Here is a 21,733-nt window from a genome sequence, read left to right on the forward strand (position 1 = left end):
TAACTGAAGAGGCCATGAAGATTTTTGATAGTGTTGAATTTACTCACAGAGATTGTGCTTTAATTTTTGGGGGGGGCGGGTACTTGGGATCAAACTCAGAACCTTGCGCTTGCCAGGCAGGTGCTATGGCGCTGAGCTAAATCCCCGGCCCAGTGCTTTAATTTTAATATGTAGTTGAGCAAACTATAAATGAGCCGTGAGTAAACAAACTGGACTGCCTCAGTGAGTGACTTGAGATGAGGCTGGAAACTCATGGGCAGATCAAGAAAGGCCCTGTGAAAGAGATGGCTTCCAGCAGAGGGAATGGTCCTACACTGGTCCTTCACTACTTCTAACTGGCAGCCTACCAATGTGGATATACTTAATGTCATTACAAACTGCCAAAGCTGCAAGCCCCTCAAAAGCAAAAAAAAATCCCCTTGATTTTCAAATTACTACACGTGCTTTTCATCCCTTTGTAATCACATTTTCTTTGACCACAAACTTCAAATAATCCAAAGCCAATTAATATTCACTGGAGTATTATTATGATACTGTATTGCACTGAGGGTCTTTCTGAAACTCCAAAGGTCTGAATCTGAGACATTTAGCTGTGAAGGTTTTAGTTAAAGATTACAGAACATTAGTGGTAGTTAGAAATACCACTTGCAATGTGTGAGGCATCAACATGCTTCCGTGTATGAACTCATTTAAGTTTAACAACTTGTGAGGCAGTTACTAGGATCATCTCAGCCTATAGCTGCGGACCCCTGAGCACAAGTGAAGTAACCTGCCTGCAGTGATACTGTCAGATATCACTGCCAGCAACGGCAGACCAGTGATTCAAATCCAAGAGAACCAGCTAAAACAAGTAAAATACTCTTCATTTTTATCAAATCTTGGTTCACCCTCAACTTAAGACACTTTTATTTCTATTACTTTGGCCAAGTTGATACATACATGCTTTTTTCTTTTCTTTTTTTTTTTTTTGGTACCGGGGATTGAACTCGGGTCCTTGCACTTGCACAGCAGGTGGCGAAACCACTGAGCTAAATCCCCGGCCCCATACATGCTTTTTTCTAAATCTAAAGTGTCATATCAGGCTATATACCTAAACACATATTTGTGAATTTTACAATCATTATGTCTGAAAATTTAGTAGTCTGAGACTATATTTACTTCTTTTTTTACTAATCAATTTTAAAAAATCATAACTGGATTAAATATTTCTATTTTATAATCAACATAAATTCATCTTCAAATGGGACAGGAATCCCTCTAACTGGCAGATTTAGGGACCACAGATGCCCCCTGCCCCACCCAATTCCATGCTGGGTTGGAACCCAAGGCCTCATGCATGCTAAGCAAGCACTCTACCACAGATCTATAACCCTCAACCTACATAGAAATTTAGTTTTGTTTTTGTTGGTACTGGGGATTGAACCCAGAGCCTTCTTTGCACTAAGCTACATCCCCAGCCTTCTGCTTTATTTTGTGTTTTGAGACAGGGTCTTGCAAAGTTGCTCAGGATAGGCTGGACTGGCTAACCTCCAACCTCAGCCTCCTTAGTAAATGAGATTACCAGGCACGTGTCACCGTGCCCAGTAAAGTTTTGATAATTAATTCCCTACCTTCTCCTCTATGTGTCCTATGTATATATCTGATCCGTCATAGAACATTAAAGTTTCAGAGTAAGAAATGACCAGCATAAAAACAGAAATCATTATTGCTTTTAAACTTTCAGTGTACACCAGTCCAGCTGGTGGTATAGTGTATGGAGAATGGCCAGGCAGGAAGTGGTCTGGAAGTGACCTCCCACAGGGTGATGGTGGAGATGCTACTGGTCACCCCACCATAGTCACTACAGTACTGCTGAGCACCGATACACACTGAGCAATGATAGATTACTGAAATGATTCAATGAACATGTTGAGTACAAGATTCCAGTTTCTATCCTAAGCCGCTTAGTATAGTCTCTCTTGTTAATCTTTACAACCACCCTGAGATAGGTGCTGTTACCATTCCCATCTGTAGATGAGGAAAATGAAATATCACTAGCATAGCTGCTACATGGAGAGGTCGAGTCTGATTCCATTTGTACTCTACCTTCTTTGATACACTTGTGGGACTGAGGATCCTACTCTACTTTCTAGGAGGTTAGTCGGGTAAAAACAACTGGTTCCCATGCTTTAGGATGCTAAAAAAGGGGAGAACATCAAAAATAAAACTGCAACTCAGTTACTCAAAAAATTTTAAGTATAAATTTAACAGTGATACAACATTTGCATTTAATGAGAAAAACTGGCAAAGAATAACAGCTACCATTTGTTTAGTGATGTATTAGTACATAAAATATTTCCATATCAATTAATTCTTAGAATTCCATAATGTAGAATTTCCAAATTCAACCCAAAGCTACAGAGTTAGTAACTTTTCCTCAAATCTCATTACCAGTTCTAATTAACTGTACCCAAATCTACCAATGGGATGAGTGAGGACAGAGATTCATCACTTTCTCTGGATTCTACTAGAAACTTCCTGTCCTTCTTACGGAGACTGTCAGTAGATTTACTACCAAACACTCATTGGAATATTTTAAGTTCAAGTACTTACTGGTCAAATAATGAATCATAGGTCACAAATATTTGTAAGGTCCCCGGTAATACACTTATAAATAGCTTTCAAAAGCTATTTGGTGATGACAAATAAAAGAGAAAAATACAACCCATATCAAGTCTAAATTATCAGATTTCTAAAGTTATGAGTTCAATAAGTGAAGTTTAAATAAATTCTGAAGAATCTACACACTGACATTCTCTACTGTAAGTCATCTCTCAGCAAGTAACTTTCAGCATTGACCTCTAGACTCTGCCTCTAATGTAGTCTTTCAGGGCTCCAAACAATCTAATGTAAATGAGACTTCAACTTTTACTCCACAAAATGGAATCAAAATGGCATTCAGAAATTCATTCAGATTACTTGTCGGAATTGTATCAACTGGAGTCTTTCTTGGGAAAGACTGTCACCATCTCTGGGTGCAACAGCTGAACCCACAGTAACAACAGTCATCAGAAGCAGTGCGACCGGTGCTGTGACTGTCTGGGTTCCGTGCCAGCCCCACCACTTACTCTCTGTGGATCTAGAATGTTCCATAATAATTGCGGATCACTTCCCTCATCTACAAAATGATATAACAGTATCCACCTTTCCAAGGCAGAAAAAGGATTAGAACAGTCTGGGGCCTACTAAATGCTGCTACAATGAACATACTAAACTATTACCTACGTTACATCCGCTATTATTTAATCATAATTTTGCATGTCAAATATCAAAGTCACTATCTTACAAATGAGAAAAAACTCAATTAAGTTAAATAACCTGGTCAAAAATCATACAGGTAAGGAATTCATGGGGCCGAGATTCAAATCCAGGTTTATGAGGACTTATAGCCATTGTTTAATAAATCGTGCCACATAATTTCAACAGTCAAAAATTATTTAAAAATTACATTATTTTCTTTTGCTCAAAAGTATGTATGAAGACTTATTAAATTTCTTACACAGATCAATAAAAGTACATTTTGAGATGGTAGAAAATGCAGAGAAAGAAAACAGATTTACTGAGTAGACCTTTGTCTTAGTGATCTTACAATTCTAAAGTGAAGATTTAAAACTGGGGTTTAATAACCACCGCATTTGCTCTTTTATAAACCCCAACACACAGTCCGCATTTTCCTGGTAAGTTCGTTCTGCACAGCATCTGTCACTGCTATGAGTGGCTGATCATAAGTGCCACTGTAGTCTTCTCAATGCTATTAAGCAGATGGCAGCGTTAAATCCAAATGATGTAGTACATCTCCCTAGTGGACTTTGTTTTCATACACTACCATTATTCCTCAGTTCCTCAGTGATAAATCTCATGTATTCTCAAGAACATCAAAGAATAAGCTGACAGTGGCAACTGATTTATTACCCCAGCATGCTTCTGCCCACTACCGTGTCACCATAGACCATGGAGATAAACCACAAAGATTCCACATGGTGAGAAGAAAAGTTGTAGTTTTCTTTATGTTTATAGGAAATTTTTGTATTGTTTATTTTTAGGTGAGGCAGTAGCACAGGGGCTTGATCTGAAAGAGGACTGGTAAGGAGGCTGGTTGTGCTCGGCTGTGTTGACTCTGGTCACACTCAGGCCCTCTGAGCACCAGTTTCATTATCTGTAAAATTAAAGACTATTTCTTAACTGGTCTTGGAAATTAAATGCTCAGCATAGGAGCACATAATACAGTCACTAAAACTTGATAAGTACTGATAGATATTTGAGTCTAAGTTTATTAATTTAATGAATCTTGAAAAAAATTCCTTTTTTGTAAATTTAATTCTAAGAAGTTTCATGATGAAGCTACAGAATTCCTTAGATGATTTTCAATACAACTGAGATACCAATAGTGAAGCAACGTAACTTAGTGGAAATCCCAGTGGCAGTTCTCAGAGTCATGCACCAAAGGTCCCACTAAAGTGAGCTGCACTGGGGCTGCACTGGGGCTGCCCACTGCCTGGGTGGGGTGTCTGTCAAGCCTCCACTGCCCGGGGGCTGCTTTCAGGACCTCCACTCATGCACACACTGGTCCATTAGAAATTTAACATTCCCCTCTAGGGTGATGTTTAATTCTGATGAGTTAACTGTAAGTGAATTATAGTAACAATATTCATAAATGTAAGGGCTTGATCTGCCTACAGAAATTTCTCAAAAACGTGAAATCTAATATTTTTTAAAAGTCTTTGACCATCTACATCTGAAATCACATTGTGAAACAGCAGTGATATGTGCCCTATTCTTTGAAAAACACCACTATAATGGAAAGAAAATGGGCTTTGAAATCAACAGCGTCACTAAGGTATAACTTGACCTACTCATTTAAGCTTTCTATGAGTCTGAGTTTGCTCAAGAATAAAGTGGGGATGATGGCATTCATGCCTTTTAAGGTTAAAATTAAGATCTGAGGGTATATATCCTTCTGAATGTAACCAATACTATAAATATGGGTGATACAAGACAATAATTATTAATAGCAGCATTTATTCATGCTCACACTTTGCCATTAGGTGGTCCCTCCCCTTCTCCCTGTCAGGGTTGACAAAGATTCTTTGCTTGGCCAAGTGTTCTTGGCTCCTGAGCCTTTGCTGAGAGGGCCATATGCAGACTTCCTTTAAACACCCAGTGTTAGCAAAAACTCTGCTAGGTCATTTTAGCAGGGAACCCTATACCTCTGACACTTGGTCAGAGCCCTCATCTTCCACCACAGCCTTGGGTAATGTCTGATCACCCTGGCTGCCTTCAGCAGCATCCTTTTATGTCACGTTGGCCCGAATCCCCTGTAACCCAGGATCCTTTTGGGGATTTTCTATCCATGGACCCAACCCTGCTCCTTGACTATGAATCCCCATTTGCCCATGTTACAGTTAGGGTCCAATCTTCTTGCCCACTGCCAAATCCTGGTGTTGCGGTCCCTATCTCCACTGAGATGGTCCTGAATGTTCTACTTACCACAGTGCTTTAACACATGTCACTGGGATTTGTTTTCTTTAACAGGGTTGCTTTACATTTTCATCACTGGTTTCCCTTTTTCTTTCTATAGGGTTTCTGCTGAGAATTAAGGTATTTACAGCTGTACAGTATAATTTGGGCTGGCATCCATGTTTTGTCAATGTCTACTTAGTACTGTGTTAGAAATATTTGAGTCTTGACCATTTATATGGTCTGTTTATACTTAGGTTCCTTGAATAGTTGACAATTAGCCAAAACAAAAAACAAAAAACAAACTCAAAGGACCAGATTATATAACAGTACATTTAGTGGGCTGAAGATGACTCAGTGATAGAATGCATGCTTAGCGTACGTGAGGTCCTGGGTAGGATTCTAAGCACAGTGTTACTGTTTCTATCTAGATGTCTCCCAAAAGCCACATGTGGTCATGTGGGGATTTTTGGAGGTGGCTGGATCTAGGGTGTGTGACACTGGGATCAAGGATGTAATGCTAGGATTGAATCCTGGTGGGATGCTAGGATTAAGGGTGCCCCACCCTGGGTGTGAGAGCTACCCACCCTATGGGTGGGGAGCCTGAATAGGATATGAGGGACAGAAAGGGTCACTGATTGTCACTTGTTGGTTTGCTATTTTGCTCCTTGCTACCTCCTGCTCTGTTGCCTGCCACCCAGCCTTGCAGCCAGCCAACTATGAACTGAAACCTCTACAAACTGTGAGCTACAATAAACCTTTCCTCCTTGAACTTTGGGTGTCAGATATTTTGTCTCAGCAAGGAGAAAAGTAACTAAGATACACTGGGAAAACAAACAAACAAACAAACCAAAAAGTATATCTGACAGTAACTTTACAAGGCATGTTTAATAAGCTTTTCAATCAAGACCAACTCATTGCTCACTGATTTTAAAAGCTCTAAAAAGCTGATCTAAAAAATAAGTATTCAAAAGACAGTTTTATTGATGTTTAAATGGTTATATCTTAAGTTAAACAACAGATCACTGTTTCCAAAGTGCCAGTTCCAAATTATTTTTAGACTTCTGCAGGTCAACATTTGAAAATATTTTATTGGGCCCATTATGCTAAAGCTGCCAGTGGAAACAACCATAAACAACACAACAGGCACATGATGATACTAATCTCTGTCTCATTTCTCTCTTGGAGTTGGCATGTGAAAATACACCAAAAGTACGCCTGGCTTCTGATGGCTTTTATTACTATGCCTATTTAGATAAAGGGGCTGAGGAATTGCTTTGTAATGAAACAAGACAATGATTTTATAACATAAAACCTTTCTCAGGTAGATAATGATTTTTAGAGTCAGATAAAAACCTGTGCTGAAGTTACTTTTTAGTTGAATATTCTTGGGAAAGTTGTAAAACCTTTCAATCCTCAGCACCCTTATACAGAAAAGCGTCATGCAGTGCCATCATGAAAACTGGAGATACCATACATAAAGGACATAGATATCTGGGTGCTTCGTAGGTTTAATAGATTCTCCAACACTACAGCTGTTATGTTTAATTCCTTTTTCAGGAATTGAAAGGATTTTCATAAAAATCAGAAGTAATATACATACTTGAAAGTACCAACCATACCACAGAGTGCAATGGGTAATCAGAATTAAACCCATCCAGAAGCTAAATGTTTTTTCTACACAGTCATCTACATGTCCTTTGAGGGTTACTAGCACTTTTTTGAGACTCTTTTTAAATTCTACTTCACTTATGATTACTATAGGAGCCAAATATTTCTTGCAGTTATTCAGCAACACAGACTAAAATATGGTGATTTTTATCAGAAGCATAAAAATGATGCCAAATGCAGACTAATAAGATTTAGTAGAATAAAATGGAAATACTTCATATGTGAAGGCCCAAAACAAGGGAGGGAAAGGTCAGGCCCAAAGGGCTGAGGCCATAAATCATCTGCTCTTTTTTATTCACTAAAGCTGTTCAGAAACTGTGCATCGGCAGGAAGCAATTAAATAACTACACTTGAGCCAGTGTGTATTAGAGCAGTCCAAATATTGTAAGGAAAGTTGATGTTCCTCTTCACAGTAATTGCATTGACATACTGTTACTTACAAATGTGTCAAGTTAGATAAACAATGCTTTGTTTTATAGTATAACCTCAGTGTTATCAAGGTCATTACAAAAATCAATGTTGAAACACTGCTGAACTATTCTGAATTTTCTTATCACTGTACAGGGTCATTTATACTCTAATTCTAATACAAAGTATTTGAAAATTGGAGGAAAAAAGTTCAAATTTATAAAACCTCCTGAAAGAAACCTGTTTCTGCAACATACAGAATCATAAAATGATTAAGTTTAGAAGTCATTTCCGACAGGAACCTTGCTCACAGCAGATGGCCCTGATGGGCAGCCATGCCACCCTGTTGTCTTACTCATTTGGTTTTTAAGTGGGCTCTGCATTTTCCTGATGACAGACCTTCCTAACTCCCAGTTTATGGCAAATATGGATACTGACTGACCATGCACATAGGCAGATGTCCTTTCCAAGATCTCTCTCCTCCTGCACTCTCCTTAGACAACATCTAGCCACAGAGAGTTTCCAGGTTAACTAGTATGTGCTTTTCATGGCCATTCTTACATGAAATGAGACGTGGTGGTGGATGTGATGGTTAAACTTAACCGCCAGCTTCAGTGGACTGTAAGACACATGGAAAAGTGACCGGATCATAGGGATGCAGTAGTCAACAGTGGATTAATCCACTGTGTTCACAGCTGAATATGCCATTAGGAGGTAAGGCCCAGGTGGAGGTGTGTCACTGGGGCCAAGCCTTGGAGAGTGCATCTCTTGCTGGCACTCTTTCCAACCCACTCTGCTTCTCAACCACCAAGGAGTGAGCAGTTGCAACACCGCAGTCTGCCACCATGCTTTGTCTTGGAGCCAACCAGCCACAGACTGAATCTTCTGAAATCACGAGTCAAAAAATAAACCTCTTTTCCTTTAAAGACTGGGTCAGGTTGTTTGTCCCAGCAATGGGGAAGCTGACTAATATAAGCAGTAATTTAGAGTGGTGGATGGGGGCAGGAACTAGGATTTACTCAGGCTGCACAATGTGCTAATTTCTTTACATATGTTCTCACTGAGTCCTGTAGTAGAGAAAACAGAGTGGATGCCATACTTCCCTCCACCACATGCTTAACCTTCGGGTCGACCCTCTAAAGTAAAAACAATAGTTATACATTTTATAAAACGAGGCTTAGAAAGGTTAAATGACCTGATCCCAATCACACAGCCCATAAATGTTTAGGCTGAGGTCTGGACACAGGTCTGTCAGACTCCTAACACTAATGGCACAGGCTTCCAAATGTTGGAAACAATAAATCTGTATCAGAAATAAAACAGTTTTAAACTTGCAACTGTGCCATGCTTATGTGTAGTAGGTATGCTGTAACATTACAGCTGTATCTTAAAGTATAAACCATTAAAATGGAAATTTAGAAAACATGAATGAGTTGATGCTCTCCAACTCTGTCTGCATTCAGTGTATTACTTACTACTCCTGAATGAGTGTGCTGTTCATCTGGGGACCACTATACTATAGTACAGCACCAGAGACAGGCTCAGCCGGGGTCACTTTACTTACCACATGTAAGAGAAAGAAAATCACAGGTGTGTTTAAATTAAAAAAAAAAAATCATTACAGTAAAAGATACATTGCCATTCATCACCTTCAAACTACTCCCTCAAGCTTAGAACACTTTTTTCCCATAGTTTTGCCACTTTCTGCAGCAGTTCTGGAAGTCCTCTTTCATGGGTGTCTTTACGAGGTGTGATTAAAAAAATACAGTGAATACTATGGACAGGCAGGTTTGTAAAAAGATCACACTTCATTCACTTTATTTACTGGATCTGGTACCATGCAACTCCTGAAATTTCCCTAAAGTCAAAATAACCACAAAAGGCAAATATTTTAAACCACTGAAGGACATAAAGGCAGCTAGGACACCACAAATAAAGAATCTTACAAAAAAGAACTTCAAGAATTGCTTTAGAAAGTGGCTAGAATGATGGCATTTATGTGTTTAAAACAAAGGGGAATATTTTGAGGGGGATTAATGGCAGTGTATCTTTTCCTGTAATTTCTTTAAACATTTAAACATTTACTGTATTTGTCAATCACATCTTGTATAATTGAAAGCTTTCTAATATGCACATTTAAAAAATAAAACTAAACAGATAAGATTAATTTTAACAACATAACATCTATTTTACATTCTTTCTCTTCATGCAGAGTTTTGCAGATCTGGTGTGTGTTTTATACGTCTACTGCATATTTATCTGATTGGCCACATATCAGGTGTCCCGCAGCTCCTTGTGCTAGTAGCTCCCACAGTGGACAGTGTGGCGTTTACCTTTACTCAGTGCTCTCTCCTACAACAGGATGTTTCAAAAACATTTCTAGTATCACCTTGTTCTTCAAAAGCAAACTAAGTAAGTAGTCCTCATCTATAACTACAGCAGAGAATCTACTTGCACATTTTAAATTGAGACAATTAGTGAAATCGTAAACTAATTTTCTAGAAACTGAAGAGTCAAAATTAGAGATGTTTCTGACTTTAGATAACAGGTGTTACACGGCACTGGAAAGTATTATCTACTGTCTTGATACTCAAGACTATACATGCCTTCCTAGTAATGGCAGGGGATGTTATTTGATGAATGGTCTAATGTAAAGTTGGAAAAGCAAAGTTCTTAACTTCACTAGTCTTAGCCTACAGGTTTAATATTCAGAGCAAGTAAACTTCTATGCTGTTGAAGAAACTCTGAGACCCTGATAAGGCAAAACTTTTAGTTTGGATTGAAGCAGAATACCTAAGAGATTTGAATGCATCAAACAGCACTAAATTTTTGAATACTGTATAAAGGAAATGCAAATAAGGATTCATTCCAGCGACTGAAATCAAAACAATGGGAAAAGGAGAGATGAAAGGTAATGTAACGGAGGCTGATACAAAAAGGAGTGCTGAGGCCACAGAGGATTTGCTTTTCTGCTTGGCCTTGTGACATTCACAAGCACTCACTTCTCTGAAAATCAGGCAAAGGAATAACATGGAGACTGAATCTAGCTGTATCACAAGGGCTGAAGAGATGGGAAAGACACTTTGTGTAAAGTCCACAGAATGGTGTCAAGCAAACAGTAAACACTGGCCAACTGAAGATGACAGCAATGCTGATCTCTTTGTCATTACCCACTACACAATATTAGAGATGACTCAGGTTATACAAGCTTCCTAATTCTGAGGCCAAGAGGGCCAGGCAGACATCAGTGCTTTGGTATGTTCATATTATGGGTAGGATGGTGTACCCTCCCCTAAAACTAGTATATTGAAGCCCCAACTCCCAAAACCTCAGACTGGGGTGTACTTGGAGATCAGGCCTTTAACAAGTTAAGCTGAAATAAAGCCTTTACGGTGGGTTTGAATCCAATCTGACTCATGCTGTTAGAAGAGAACAAGAGGCATGCAGGCACAGAAGGGAGACCATGAGAGGACCCGGGCAGAAGACAGCCTTCCGCAGGCCAAGAGCAGGTGCTCTGAGGAGAGAGCTGGCCAACACTCTGCTTTTTGGTTATTTAAGCCACCAAGACTTTAGAATTTTGTTATAGGAGCCCCAGCAAGTTAATACAATGGATAAAGCCATTTCTGCACCCAACTGCATAGTATGAGGGCTTCACTTCCATTTACAAGGAAGCAGCACGTAAATAAGCCTGGGAGTGCTACAGTGGAAGCGATATACACTGAGGTTCATTGGCTCCTTCTTCTAAGGGATATGATCTTAAGCAATCTATCTAATTTTTGTGAACGATGCTTTTCTTTTTTAAAAGAAAAAGCTATTTACTCCGCATGTCACAGGGTTAAATGAAAGTGTGCCTAAGAAACAGTGGCTTTTGCTTTGCTCACATTTGCAATGCCCGTATAAAGCTCTGTACTCCTTCAGGAAAGACATGTTGTAGCACTGCGATGATCACTTCAAAGAAGGCGGACTGGATATCATGCAAGATGTTTCTTTCAGTGCATCTTTTCTGACACTTAAAGACCTTATAATTTATAATTTACCAGCTACCTAACTGGTCTCTGCCCTTAGGCTCACCATCTGCCAGTCCAGCCTTGACACTGTCAGCTAATTAACTTCTCTATATTCCAGTCCACGCAGGTCATTTGCTTGCATGTAACTTCAATGGCTCCCTACCACTGCTGACAGTATCAAGTCTCAGCTCCTGAATGGGGAGCCTGCAGTTATGACTCCTCCCATCTCATCCCCTTCTCCTGACTGAGTGTCACACATGCTAGCCCCGACCGCTTCTCACACAAAACTTTCTGTGTCATTCCCCTTTTACCGTCTACTCTTACTTTGTACACATTCCCTCCATGTTTGCCATCTGGGATGTGAGGGTTATGTCCCCAAAATTCCAAGCCAGAACATCGCTCTGTCTGTACAGGAAACATTGAATGTCTCTTCAGGTCTCTCATAGTGCCTGTCACATTGCACTGCATTTAAATATCTAGCAGTGAGCTTTTCAGGGATAGTCTCTACCTTAATCTTTGTATTCCAATCATCAAGCCCAGCACCTAGCATACAACATATTCAGTGAATACTACCTGGAAGACCAAGAGAATGAATGCTTATGGTAACTCATGTTAACATATTATCTCAGCTTACAGTGAAGGAGCCTGAGCTTCTCCACTCAGCATTCTACTTGGGATCAGCCATTTACTTCCCCAGGTCTTAGTTTCATCACATACATTAACTCTCACAGCTGTCATTTGGATTAAATGAGCATGTAAGCAGTGGCTTAAATTCCATGCCTGATTTAGAATAAGGTCTAAATGAATAGGCTTCTTGTTCTCCATCAGTTCAGCAGGAGGCACAACGTGACATCACTTTCCTTGACAGATCGTGACACTTACTGAATTAAATTGCTTTAAATTTAGTTCTTTATGTCAAATACAGAAAAACAAAAGACTATGGAGGCTATAATCTTGTACTGCATATGCACTTCACTGAAAAGCTGTGTCAGTTTTCACAGCTATTAACTACAGACAATGTTTACGACACAGAATTGGACTGGTGCCTGTGAAGATTAAATGAAATCAAATATACGAAGCACTAGCACAGACTGCAGAATGCAGTAGGTACTCAAGTTGCACACACAGCTCAAGCAAGGACAGACCCCTTCATCGGAAAGTCCAACGCATGGAACACTAGATGGCTATGGGGGGAGGAGCAGAGAAGACTGCAGCGATGCTCTAGAAAGGAGCCAGGGTTAAGAGTGCGATGTGGCAGTCACTGCCTGAGTCACCGCGCATCAGCTTTCATCACCAGCACGCCCTGGAGTCTCCCTGTCAAGCACCTGGCTACAGGACTGTCATCAGGAGTGACGACTGTACAGGACACAGCCCGCGGCCTTGCGAAACACACAGAACACACCACGAATTCAGCAGACACCGTGACAGGGGAAGGCTTGCTCAGCTACTTTCTTTAGACTGAAAACTGAAACTGATATATTTGTGTTTTAAAGTAAAATATGAGAAAGACCCAGTTATTTACAAAGAATAAAAAATCTCTGAGTTAGGTCTGACTTAGAATTTCATTTTTCCACTTACTGTGTGACTTTTGGCAGATGACGTTTTTTTTTTTTTGCAGTACTGGGGATCAAACTCAGGACCGTGCGCTTGTGAGGCAGGCACAGCACCACTGAGCTAAGTCCCTGGCCCAGGGCAGATGATTTTTTTGCTCTCTTCTTCATTTACTCAATGAGTGGGGAAAGTGCCAAACACATCAGAAAGTTGCTAGGACACTTACACGAGACTCTTATCTAGCATGGGTGATGTGCTGGCCAATGGATGGGTTCCGCTAACACCAGGTGTGCCTCTACTCCCATAAACGTGATACGCCAAGCTTTCACCAACAAAGACCAGCTGCCAGCCAAAGATGGAAGGTGGCCAGGGATTTAGCTCAGTGGTTCTGCTGCCTGCCTTGCAAGCGCAAAAACCCAAGTTCGATCCCCAGTACCAAAAAAAAAAACCAAACAAACAAAGGTGGAAAGCTGCTTAACCGATTGTTACATAAGAGATAATTTGCCCTGGGCACAAATGACAATTTTAAAAAATCTCTGCCATCCTAGTAACAGAGGTAACAAATGAGACCCTGTGTACTCAGAACCTGAACAGTACTGTTTAAGTTCAGAAGTTGATGCTTCATTACAATAACCACGTGGTCTGTATTTATTTACGCTTCATAGTCACTGTAAAGCCAATATTTGTTTTATTTTGGCCTTTCTTTCTCCACTTTTAAACAAAATCTTAAACTGAAAGCTTTCCAGGCGTTTAGGAAAACATTCTGAACAGAATAAAAATGGATTTCACATATCAATGACCATCAAGGGATATTACCAGAAGAGGCAATGAGAAAGCTCTTTTTTGCCTCTGACAATACTTATTTCTAAGTAAATACTTTAGAAAATGATTCGGAACTAACTCATTACTCACAGGAGGCATCTAGAGCTGTTAGAAAACAGGAGCACCATTTCCAAGAAACCAAACCTTCTACAAATAGGGAACAACACTGTGGTACTTTCCTCCACAGGCACTGGCAGGGCAGGACATTCACACCTTGCTCATGTGATTCTTGACCCTAGGAGGAGTAGTCACACCCTCTGAGGCAAATATTCCTCCTCAGGATATACTGAACACTTACGTCAAGTTTTTAGAATAAATAAGATTTCAGTTTTTATTTCTTAAGCCTGAGTGCTTTAACACCACAGCGAATCTGAATGGGGTGATACGTGCTGGCTGGTAGAACAGATATTGCTTCTCAAATGAGAAGATGCAAAACAAAGCAAGGCAAGTCAGATTCCCCTCACCGGCTGAACTCCCACAGCACACACGTGCTGAAAGGCACGCGTGTCTGTGTGGGGCCGGCTGTGAGGATGGACTCTTACCTTTGGGCTGGGGTGCTGTAGCTGTTATCGTAGGAATCATAACTCTGTTCATCATAAGCAGTTCCATATCCATCGTCATAGTCCTGAAATGTTACAGAAATACAAAGAAGTCAGGACTTCCCGGAAAGAAAGCAGCATTCTGCTTTTAGTGCGTCTTCATTAACTACTCAGCTGACATGAAGCTATATGTCTAATTAGGGTGTGACGAAAAGCGCGTATGTGTGACTTCAGGACAAAAGGCAGAGTAAGAACTTCCAGACATTCTCTCTACAAAAGCAAAGAGATTTTGAGACAAAAAAAGAAGAATGTCAGGATCACTGTTTTCAGGACCCTGGAAACTGATCAAAGAAATGTGGACATCTAGGTAGCATTTATTTTTTGAAGACTGGCTATATCCTGGGAAGAATGTGAGCTTTGTGATACTTTAACCTCTATTCCCATCCTCTACCCCAACTCTGCAGGGGCCTGAAAAACCAAGGGGCACGACCGGCAGCAGACTGGGGGCCACTGGAGTAGGATGGGGCTGGGCTTCTTGCATGGACCCAACCCAGAGAACTGTCTCTATCTGACCTGACCTAGAGCACTTTCTGTGCCAAAGCTGTTCTCAAAGGGGATCTGAAGAAAATGGGTAACTAGAGGTGGTTGTTTAAGATTTCAGCTGCCCACATCAGCAGAGAACCAGGCAAATAATGATAGAGTAATCGATAAGCTTAAGAGACAAAGAGGAGAATAAAGTGTCCACACAGGCTTTTAAAATCCTGAAATATTCCCAGGGATGTAGAAGGCCATGCCCATGTGGAGTGCCACATTCACACCCAGGAAAGAACCGAGGAGACCCAAGCTCTCTCTTGCAGCTGAAGTTTGAGCACAAGCAGGAAATGAAAAGTTAAGGCTCAGTTGGTCGTAAAGTGACTGGGTAAGAGCCGAACAGGAGTGCCAATAAAATCCAGAGGACCTTGGCAAAGGTGAGGATGTTTCTAGGCATTTAAAGATCTCTGTCCAAAAAGGAACTGAGCTGATGCAGAGAGGTCAGAGGCAACACATGATGAAGACAGACTTCACAGAATGAGCTGAGAAGTCAGTAAACAGGCAGCAAAGAGACTAACCAACCCTGGGATTTGACATCCAGAGACGATAAACTATATAAAATGTCTCATTTTAAACAAAAACTGGAATTTGATTTACAAAGGTGGGAAATTATATACAATGTCCAGTTTTAAACACCAAAAAAAATGAGACCTGAAAAGATACATAAACATATGGTATCTCTATGAGAAAAAAAGCAAGCATAAAAATTGTTCCTGGTGAAGCTGAGAGCTTGAAGTTGAAGTCAAAGAACTTAAGTCTGCTGTCTTAAACACAGCCAAGGAACTGAAGGACACCCTTTATGAACAACTAAAGAAAAATACAAAAATAATGCTTCACCAAACAGAGAATATTAGTACAGATATAGATAAAAATGAAGCAGAACTTTTTTTTTTTTTTTCCTGGCAAAGTTTAATAATGAATTTGGAAAATTCACCAGAGGGCTCATCAGCAGATATGACTGGCAGAAGAAAGAATCTGACAAGTTAAAGTTACATGAATTGATAATCTCAGTGAAGAAAAAGACGGAAAGAAAAATGAGCAGAGGATCAGAGACCTGTGAGACACTACTGAATACATGAACATATGCATGGAGTACTCAGAAAAAGAACAGAGGGAAAGAAGCGTGTACACTTAACATGCTCACGAAACTCTAGGTTCAACACCTAGCACCACACATGTCCTTCAAAAATGAAAACAATTAAGACCTTTACAGTTAAACAAAATCTGAGATAACTTATCAACAGTAGACATGCTTTATACAAAATACTGAAGGGAGCTTTAGGGGGAGTGAAAGGCCATTTAGACAGTAACTTGAATCCAGAAGAGACAATGAAGAACACCAGTAAAGATAAATATTTAGATAAATATTAAAGACAATATAAATGCAGTTTTTGGCTTACATTCTTTTTTCTTCTATCTGATCTAAAATACAACTGCATAAAGACATAATTACAAATCTGTGCTGGTGGGCATTGCTATGGCTTATATCTAATGTCCCCCACAGACTTATGTGCTCAGAGGTGGGGCTTGTGGAAAGCAGGTGGATTCCAAGGCCTGTAGCAGGCTTGGAGTTTAGGAGTGGGGTGTGGTTAGAAGACTCGGGTCCCCAGAGGTGTGACCTGGAAGGGCATCTCCCTCCCTGGCTCCACCCTTCACTCTCTGCTTCCTGTCTACCAAGATGTGGGTAGCTTTCCATCTCCCACGCCCTTGCACAATGCAAGGTCTGAAACTTCCAAAACGTAAGCCAAAATAAATCTCTCCTCTTTTAAGTTTCAGGTGTCAAGTATTGTGTCCCACAAACAAAGAAGGTGACGAAGACAGGCACACAATATGTAAAGATATAAATTGTATGACAGCATCAATGCAAGGTGAGAGGAGAGAACTGAACTATAAGAAAGTTTTTGTGCACTGCTGAAAGTGTGGTGGCACACACCTGTAGTCCCAGCACTTGGGAGGCTGTGGTAGGAGGATTGCAGTGAGTTTGAGGCCTGCTGGGGGCACACAGTGAGTTCAAGGCCCACCTGAACTACATAGCAAGACCTTGTCTCAAACAAACAAACAAACAAACAAACAAACAAACAAAAAGCAATCTGGTTTTGTTCTAGAAAAGAAATTAAGAGGTAAATCATGATCCTAAGGCAGGGTGAGAAAATAATTAAAAAAGAAAAGTGTAGAAAAGTAACAAGGGCATTAAAGTAGAGTAATAAAAAATAACACAAAAGAAGACAGTAAAGTACAAGAAAGACAAAAGATATATAAGAAACAAAGAGCAAAATGGCAGATGTAAATTCTACCTTATAGATAATTATGGTGAAAGTAAATGGATTAACTATATCAACTAAAAGGCAGAAACTGGCATCATAGAAAAAAATAATCCAACCACATTCTGTCTAGAAAAGACATGGTTTGGATTTAGAGACAAAAATACACTGAAAGAAAAAAGATATAACGGAGAAATATAATAAAAAGAGAGCTAGAGTAGCTATAATGCTAATATTAGGCAAAATAGATTTTAAAATAGAAACTGTTAGTGGAGAAAAGATATTTTTAAATAACAAGGTCAGTTCATTTTATCCAAGAAGATAAAAGAGCAAGCAAGCATGCACGCATATACAACACAACCTAAAAGCATCCAGACACATAAAACAGAAATTAGAAGAACTGAAGCCAATCAGTCCTAACAGACACCTGAAGAACACTCCACCAATAAGAGCAGAATACACTTGTATCAACTGTATATGGAAAGGTCAGACCATATATTTTTCCACTAAAAAATTTACTACCAAGCTACAGTAACCAAAATAAGGGAGTATGGGCAGACATATATGGATGGACAAAATGAAACTGGGAGTTTAAAATACATCTTTCCAAGTATATGATCAAACATTATAAAATTCTTAGAAAAAATATAAATCTTAGTGATCTTGGGTTAGATAATGATTTCTTAAGACAGGACACCTAAAACACTAATGGTAAAAAACAGAAAACAAAAAACCACCACACACATAAAATGGACTTCTTAAAAATTAAGAACTTTTATGGTCACAAAATATTTGCAAAACATAAATCTGATAATGATCTAGTATCCAGAATATACAAAGAACTCGTATAATTAAAAAAGACAATAATAATCCAGTAAGAATAAAGGCCATACTCACAGTTTTCCTAGGGGCAGATTTCAAACTGAGAGTTCTACACATATGACATTCAAGTCCATGAAAGTATAAATCCTGCCCTATAAATGATCCTAAGTTCTCAGGGTTAATCATATAATGACTATGGATTTATTGCTATCTAATTAATATTTAAATGAGCCTAGAAACAGCATCTTGGAACATCAAGACTATCAACGGAAATCATTTAATGACTGCAGAGTATACATGAGGTCCCTTAAAGCACAGAAATGTAGTTTAGAGATAAGAGAAAGTATTTGAAATCAGATGGGATTCTGTAATTTACCATCAATAATTTTAGGCATAGTCTTCCCTTTATCAGAATTTATTTTTAAAATGTAAATCCTTATAAGTATCTTAAAAGGATGAGAAAGTATATACTCTTACATGTGTACATATTCTAGCACAATGCCTGACACATGAAGAACTTCACAAAGAATGGCTGGCATTATTTGTTTGTTTGTTTTTGGTACTGGGGATCGAACTCCAGTCCTTGTGCTTTCGAAGCAGGCGGCAGAACCACTGAGCTAAATCCCCGGCCCAGCTGGCATTATTAATCACTGTCATGCAGTGCAGTATTATCCGTGCAGACTTCTACCTTGGATTTCTCATGCAACTCCACCAGACGAAGAACATCAGAAGCCTCAATGTGCAAGGATACAACCCAAATGACTAGTTTAAAGTGATCACCTTAGTCTTCAATTTAAAAAAATTGATATACAATAAATTTATGTATTTATGGAGTAAAGTGAAATAATTTAATATACAGTATGTTTAAGGATTCATAAATGCTAATTACCTGATTTGATCATTATCCATATACTCTGAAACTCCTCTGCTAAATATCAGACTTCAATTTATTTGCTTTAGGATTACAGAGTACTATCTTTGTAGGAATAAAACTTGCATACTTTATACATAGTCACCAAATTTTTTATCACAATGCAAGAACTGAATGTCAAATAAATATATTTTGTATTCTAGAAGCAACATAGAATATAAAATGAATACTCATTAAATGAGGTAAGAGGAAGAAGAAAATGAATAAAGTTACAACATAAAAATCAAACCACTGTGTTCTTCACAGTAGCTAATGGTTAGTTAGTATTTGGCTATGATTTTCCAATGGCCAATAAAAGGAGGAAAAAGCTATCAGGCAACAAATAAATATTTTGATATGATTCTGGTTATCAGGAAAGTAGCAAAGTACAGACATTAATTAGAAATGAAAGGCTGGCCTCTCCTAACAAAAGGAACATTTCTTACTGAAAAGCAGAAAGTCTGCAGGATCTTTACCTCTAGTGAGCACTTCCATGAGATTGGGTGGGAGAGAGAGAACAGACAGCCAAGGAGACAAAGAGAATTTAACATGTCAAGGATAAGCACTGAAGTGGGACAGACCTGCCCAACTGGGAAAAGAAAAGGAAATTTTACAGAAGCTACAATGTTAAAACTTAATCTCAAAACACAGAAAAGTAAAAGTTGTAGGGAAAAGTCATTAAAAATGAAAATTAAGCAGAATGAACTACAGGTGCCAAACAATGAAGGTTTAGAAAAAAAGAACCCTTCCCATCCAGGAGGCAAACCACTTGTGGTGAGTGTATTATAGGAGGAAAATGAAAAACAGGAGAATGATGAAATCAGAAATCTACAAACCGCAATATGAAGGACCAAATTATGGAATGCACACTTGGATTCTGAGTACACCATTCACTTGTGCCTTAGGAATTCCTCTGGGGCAGTAGTGTGCACATACAGGACAGAAAGGGTCGGCTGAGTGGCCAGCAAGGAGATCACTGGGACGCTGGACACTGCATACAGTTATTGGCAAACCGTGAGTAAGGCTTCTTCAGTAGTTTGTTAGTCTCAAAACAATACAGGTTTTTCAAGTGAAGAATTCTACTTTTGTGCTTAAAGAATTAAGACTGTAAATGGCTGAGATTTAAAAAATTAATTAAAACATTAAATACTACACTGTTTCAACACTGTAATAATGTCATTCATTCCTGGGTCAATTATTCTGACAAATATTACACCGCTAGGAACTTATTCAAATTTTCAAACTGTTTAGGTCACTGAACTATTAGCTTCAGTATTTTTATACTGGAGATTTAAAAATATTAAATTTGCAACTCTAACCAGATTTCTTTCATGACAATTTCACAGCTGGTTTTGACTGAATATTTTGGTGAATATTTTGCACACCCTCCCATTACAACAAGTATTGTTATTCACTTAAAAACAAGTGAAAAATATAGGAAGGCATAAAGAAGACTGCGACAGCAGAAAAAATTTGGCTGAGTGAGTTTCTAGGAGGAGTGAAAGGAATTCTCGTTGACCTTTTATTTTTATTGCAAGGGAGCAGATGAGGTCACTGGCTGAGAAACGGGGAAATAAACCAGAAAATGACTCAGCAAATGATTAAAAAGAAGCATAGAGGATACTGAAGATGTAGGGCTATTTCTGTTTGAGGACTGGGTGATTCAAGAATTTTTTTCTAACAGTCTTTTATTCTAACCCGCTTAGAGTGTTTTCAACAACAGGCTGCTCATTTTTTGCTTAATTACAGAATTTTACATTATAGCATTGCGCTTTCAATTTTGCTGAGGCTCAAGAAGGAATTCTAAAAAATAGTGAATTTGCTACAATTTTACAGATAATTCAGTGGAATAATAAAATACAGCACAGAAGGGGATATTGAAGATTTAGTTTACTCAGAGATCTAAGCTTAGCATCTACTCTTAAAAATGTCTGCATGTGTCCAGGAACTTGCATTTCTTTGTTGGCACTGCTCAGATATACTAGATTTTCTTTACACTAAAAATCTGTGTGATCTCTTACATCTCCGTTTTTCTCTCTTGATGAAGTGGCTGCAGTTCCATGTCAGCCTCCTACGTTGTTGTCACAGGCTGCCAGCCCATGTGCTGTTCCCTCTGCTGTGCCTGCTTGCTCCGAGCTCTGCCTAGGGAAATGTTCAGGAAAGGGAGTACCTTTCGCTCTCTCATAATTGCTCAGCCCTAAGAAAGCAGAGGCCACTGTACCTGTGTTTTGCCACCAGCTGGCCAAATACACGTCCCTCTCTTGCAGTGCTGCATGGATGGGACTTGGTGGGGGATTTGTCTACCGTTATGAACCAGATGTAGCCATGGATTCCTTACACCAGGGACACAGCTCCTGCACATGAGAGCCAGGCCCACTTGAGATGCATGGCACACCACCACATGAGCCTCCTTCTGACCTCCTAACTCTCACCACCATATCTTTCTCGACTGTTCCCATGGTGAATCATTAGGTTTCCTAGAATCATTCAGAATTTTTCACCTAGACTAGCACTTTCAGCGCTTCCTCATCTACACATCCCTCCTGAATTCTCTACCTAAAATGCAAACCTGAGCTTACTGTCTCCTGCCTTAAACCACCCATTTCTTTTCCCTTGCTTCCTACAAGACAAAGACCAAATTCTTTCCCGTCTCAG

General features: G+C 39.3%; 1 protein-coding gene across 5 annotated transcripts in view; it reads right to left on the reverse strand.

The window, feature by feature from the left end:
- The window catches only part of Khdrbs3 (KH RNA binding domain containing, signal transduction associated 3), a 170,537-nt gene that overhangs the window by 32,364 nt on the left and 116,440 nt on the right, over nt 1-21,733 (reverse strand). For all 5 annotated transcript variants that reach the window (XM_087187350.1, XM_004837910.3, XM_087187364.1 and 2 more), the window contains exon 7: nt 14,498-14,580. In XM_087187350.1, the coding sequence (XP_087043476.1) occupies nt 14,498-14,580 (83 nt within the window). The remainder of the gene's footprint in view (nt 1-14,497; nt 14,581-21,733) is intronic.

Source organism: Heterocephalus glaber, unplaced genomic scaffold (genome assembly GCF_053883595.1).
Source record: "Heterocephalus glaber isolate CG9 unplaced genomic scaffold, H.glaber_assembly_v1.0 deba00000281, whole genome shotgun sequence".
NCBI lineage: Eukaryota > Metazoa > Chordata > Mammalia > Rodentia > Bathyergidae > Heterocephalus > Heterocephalus glaber.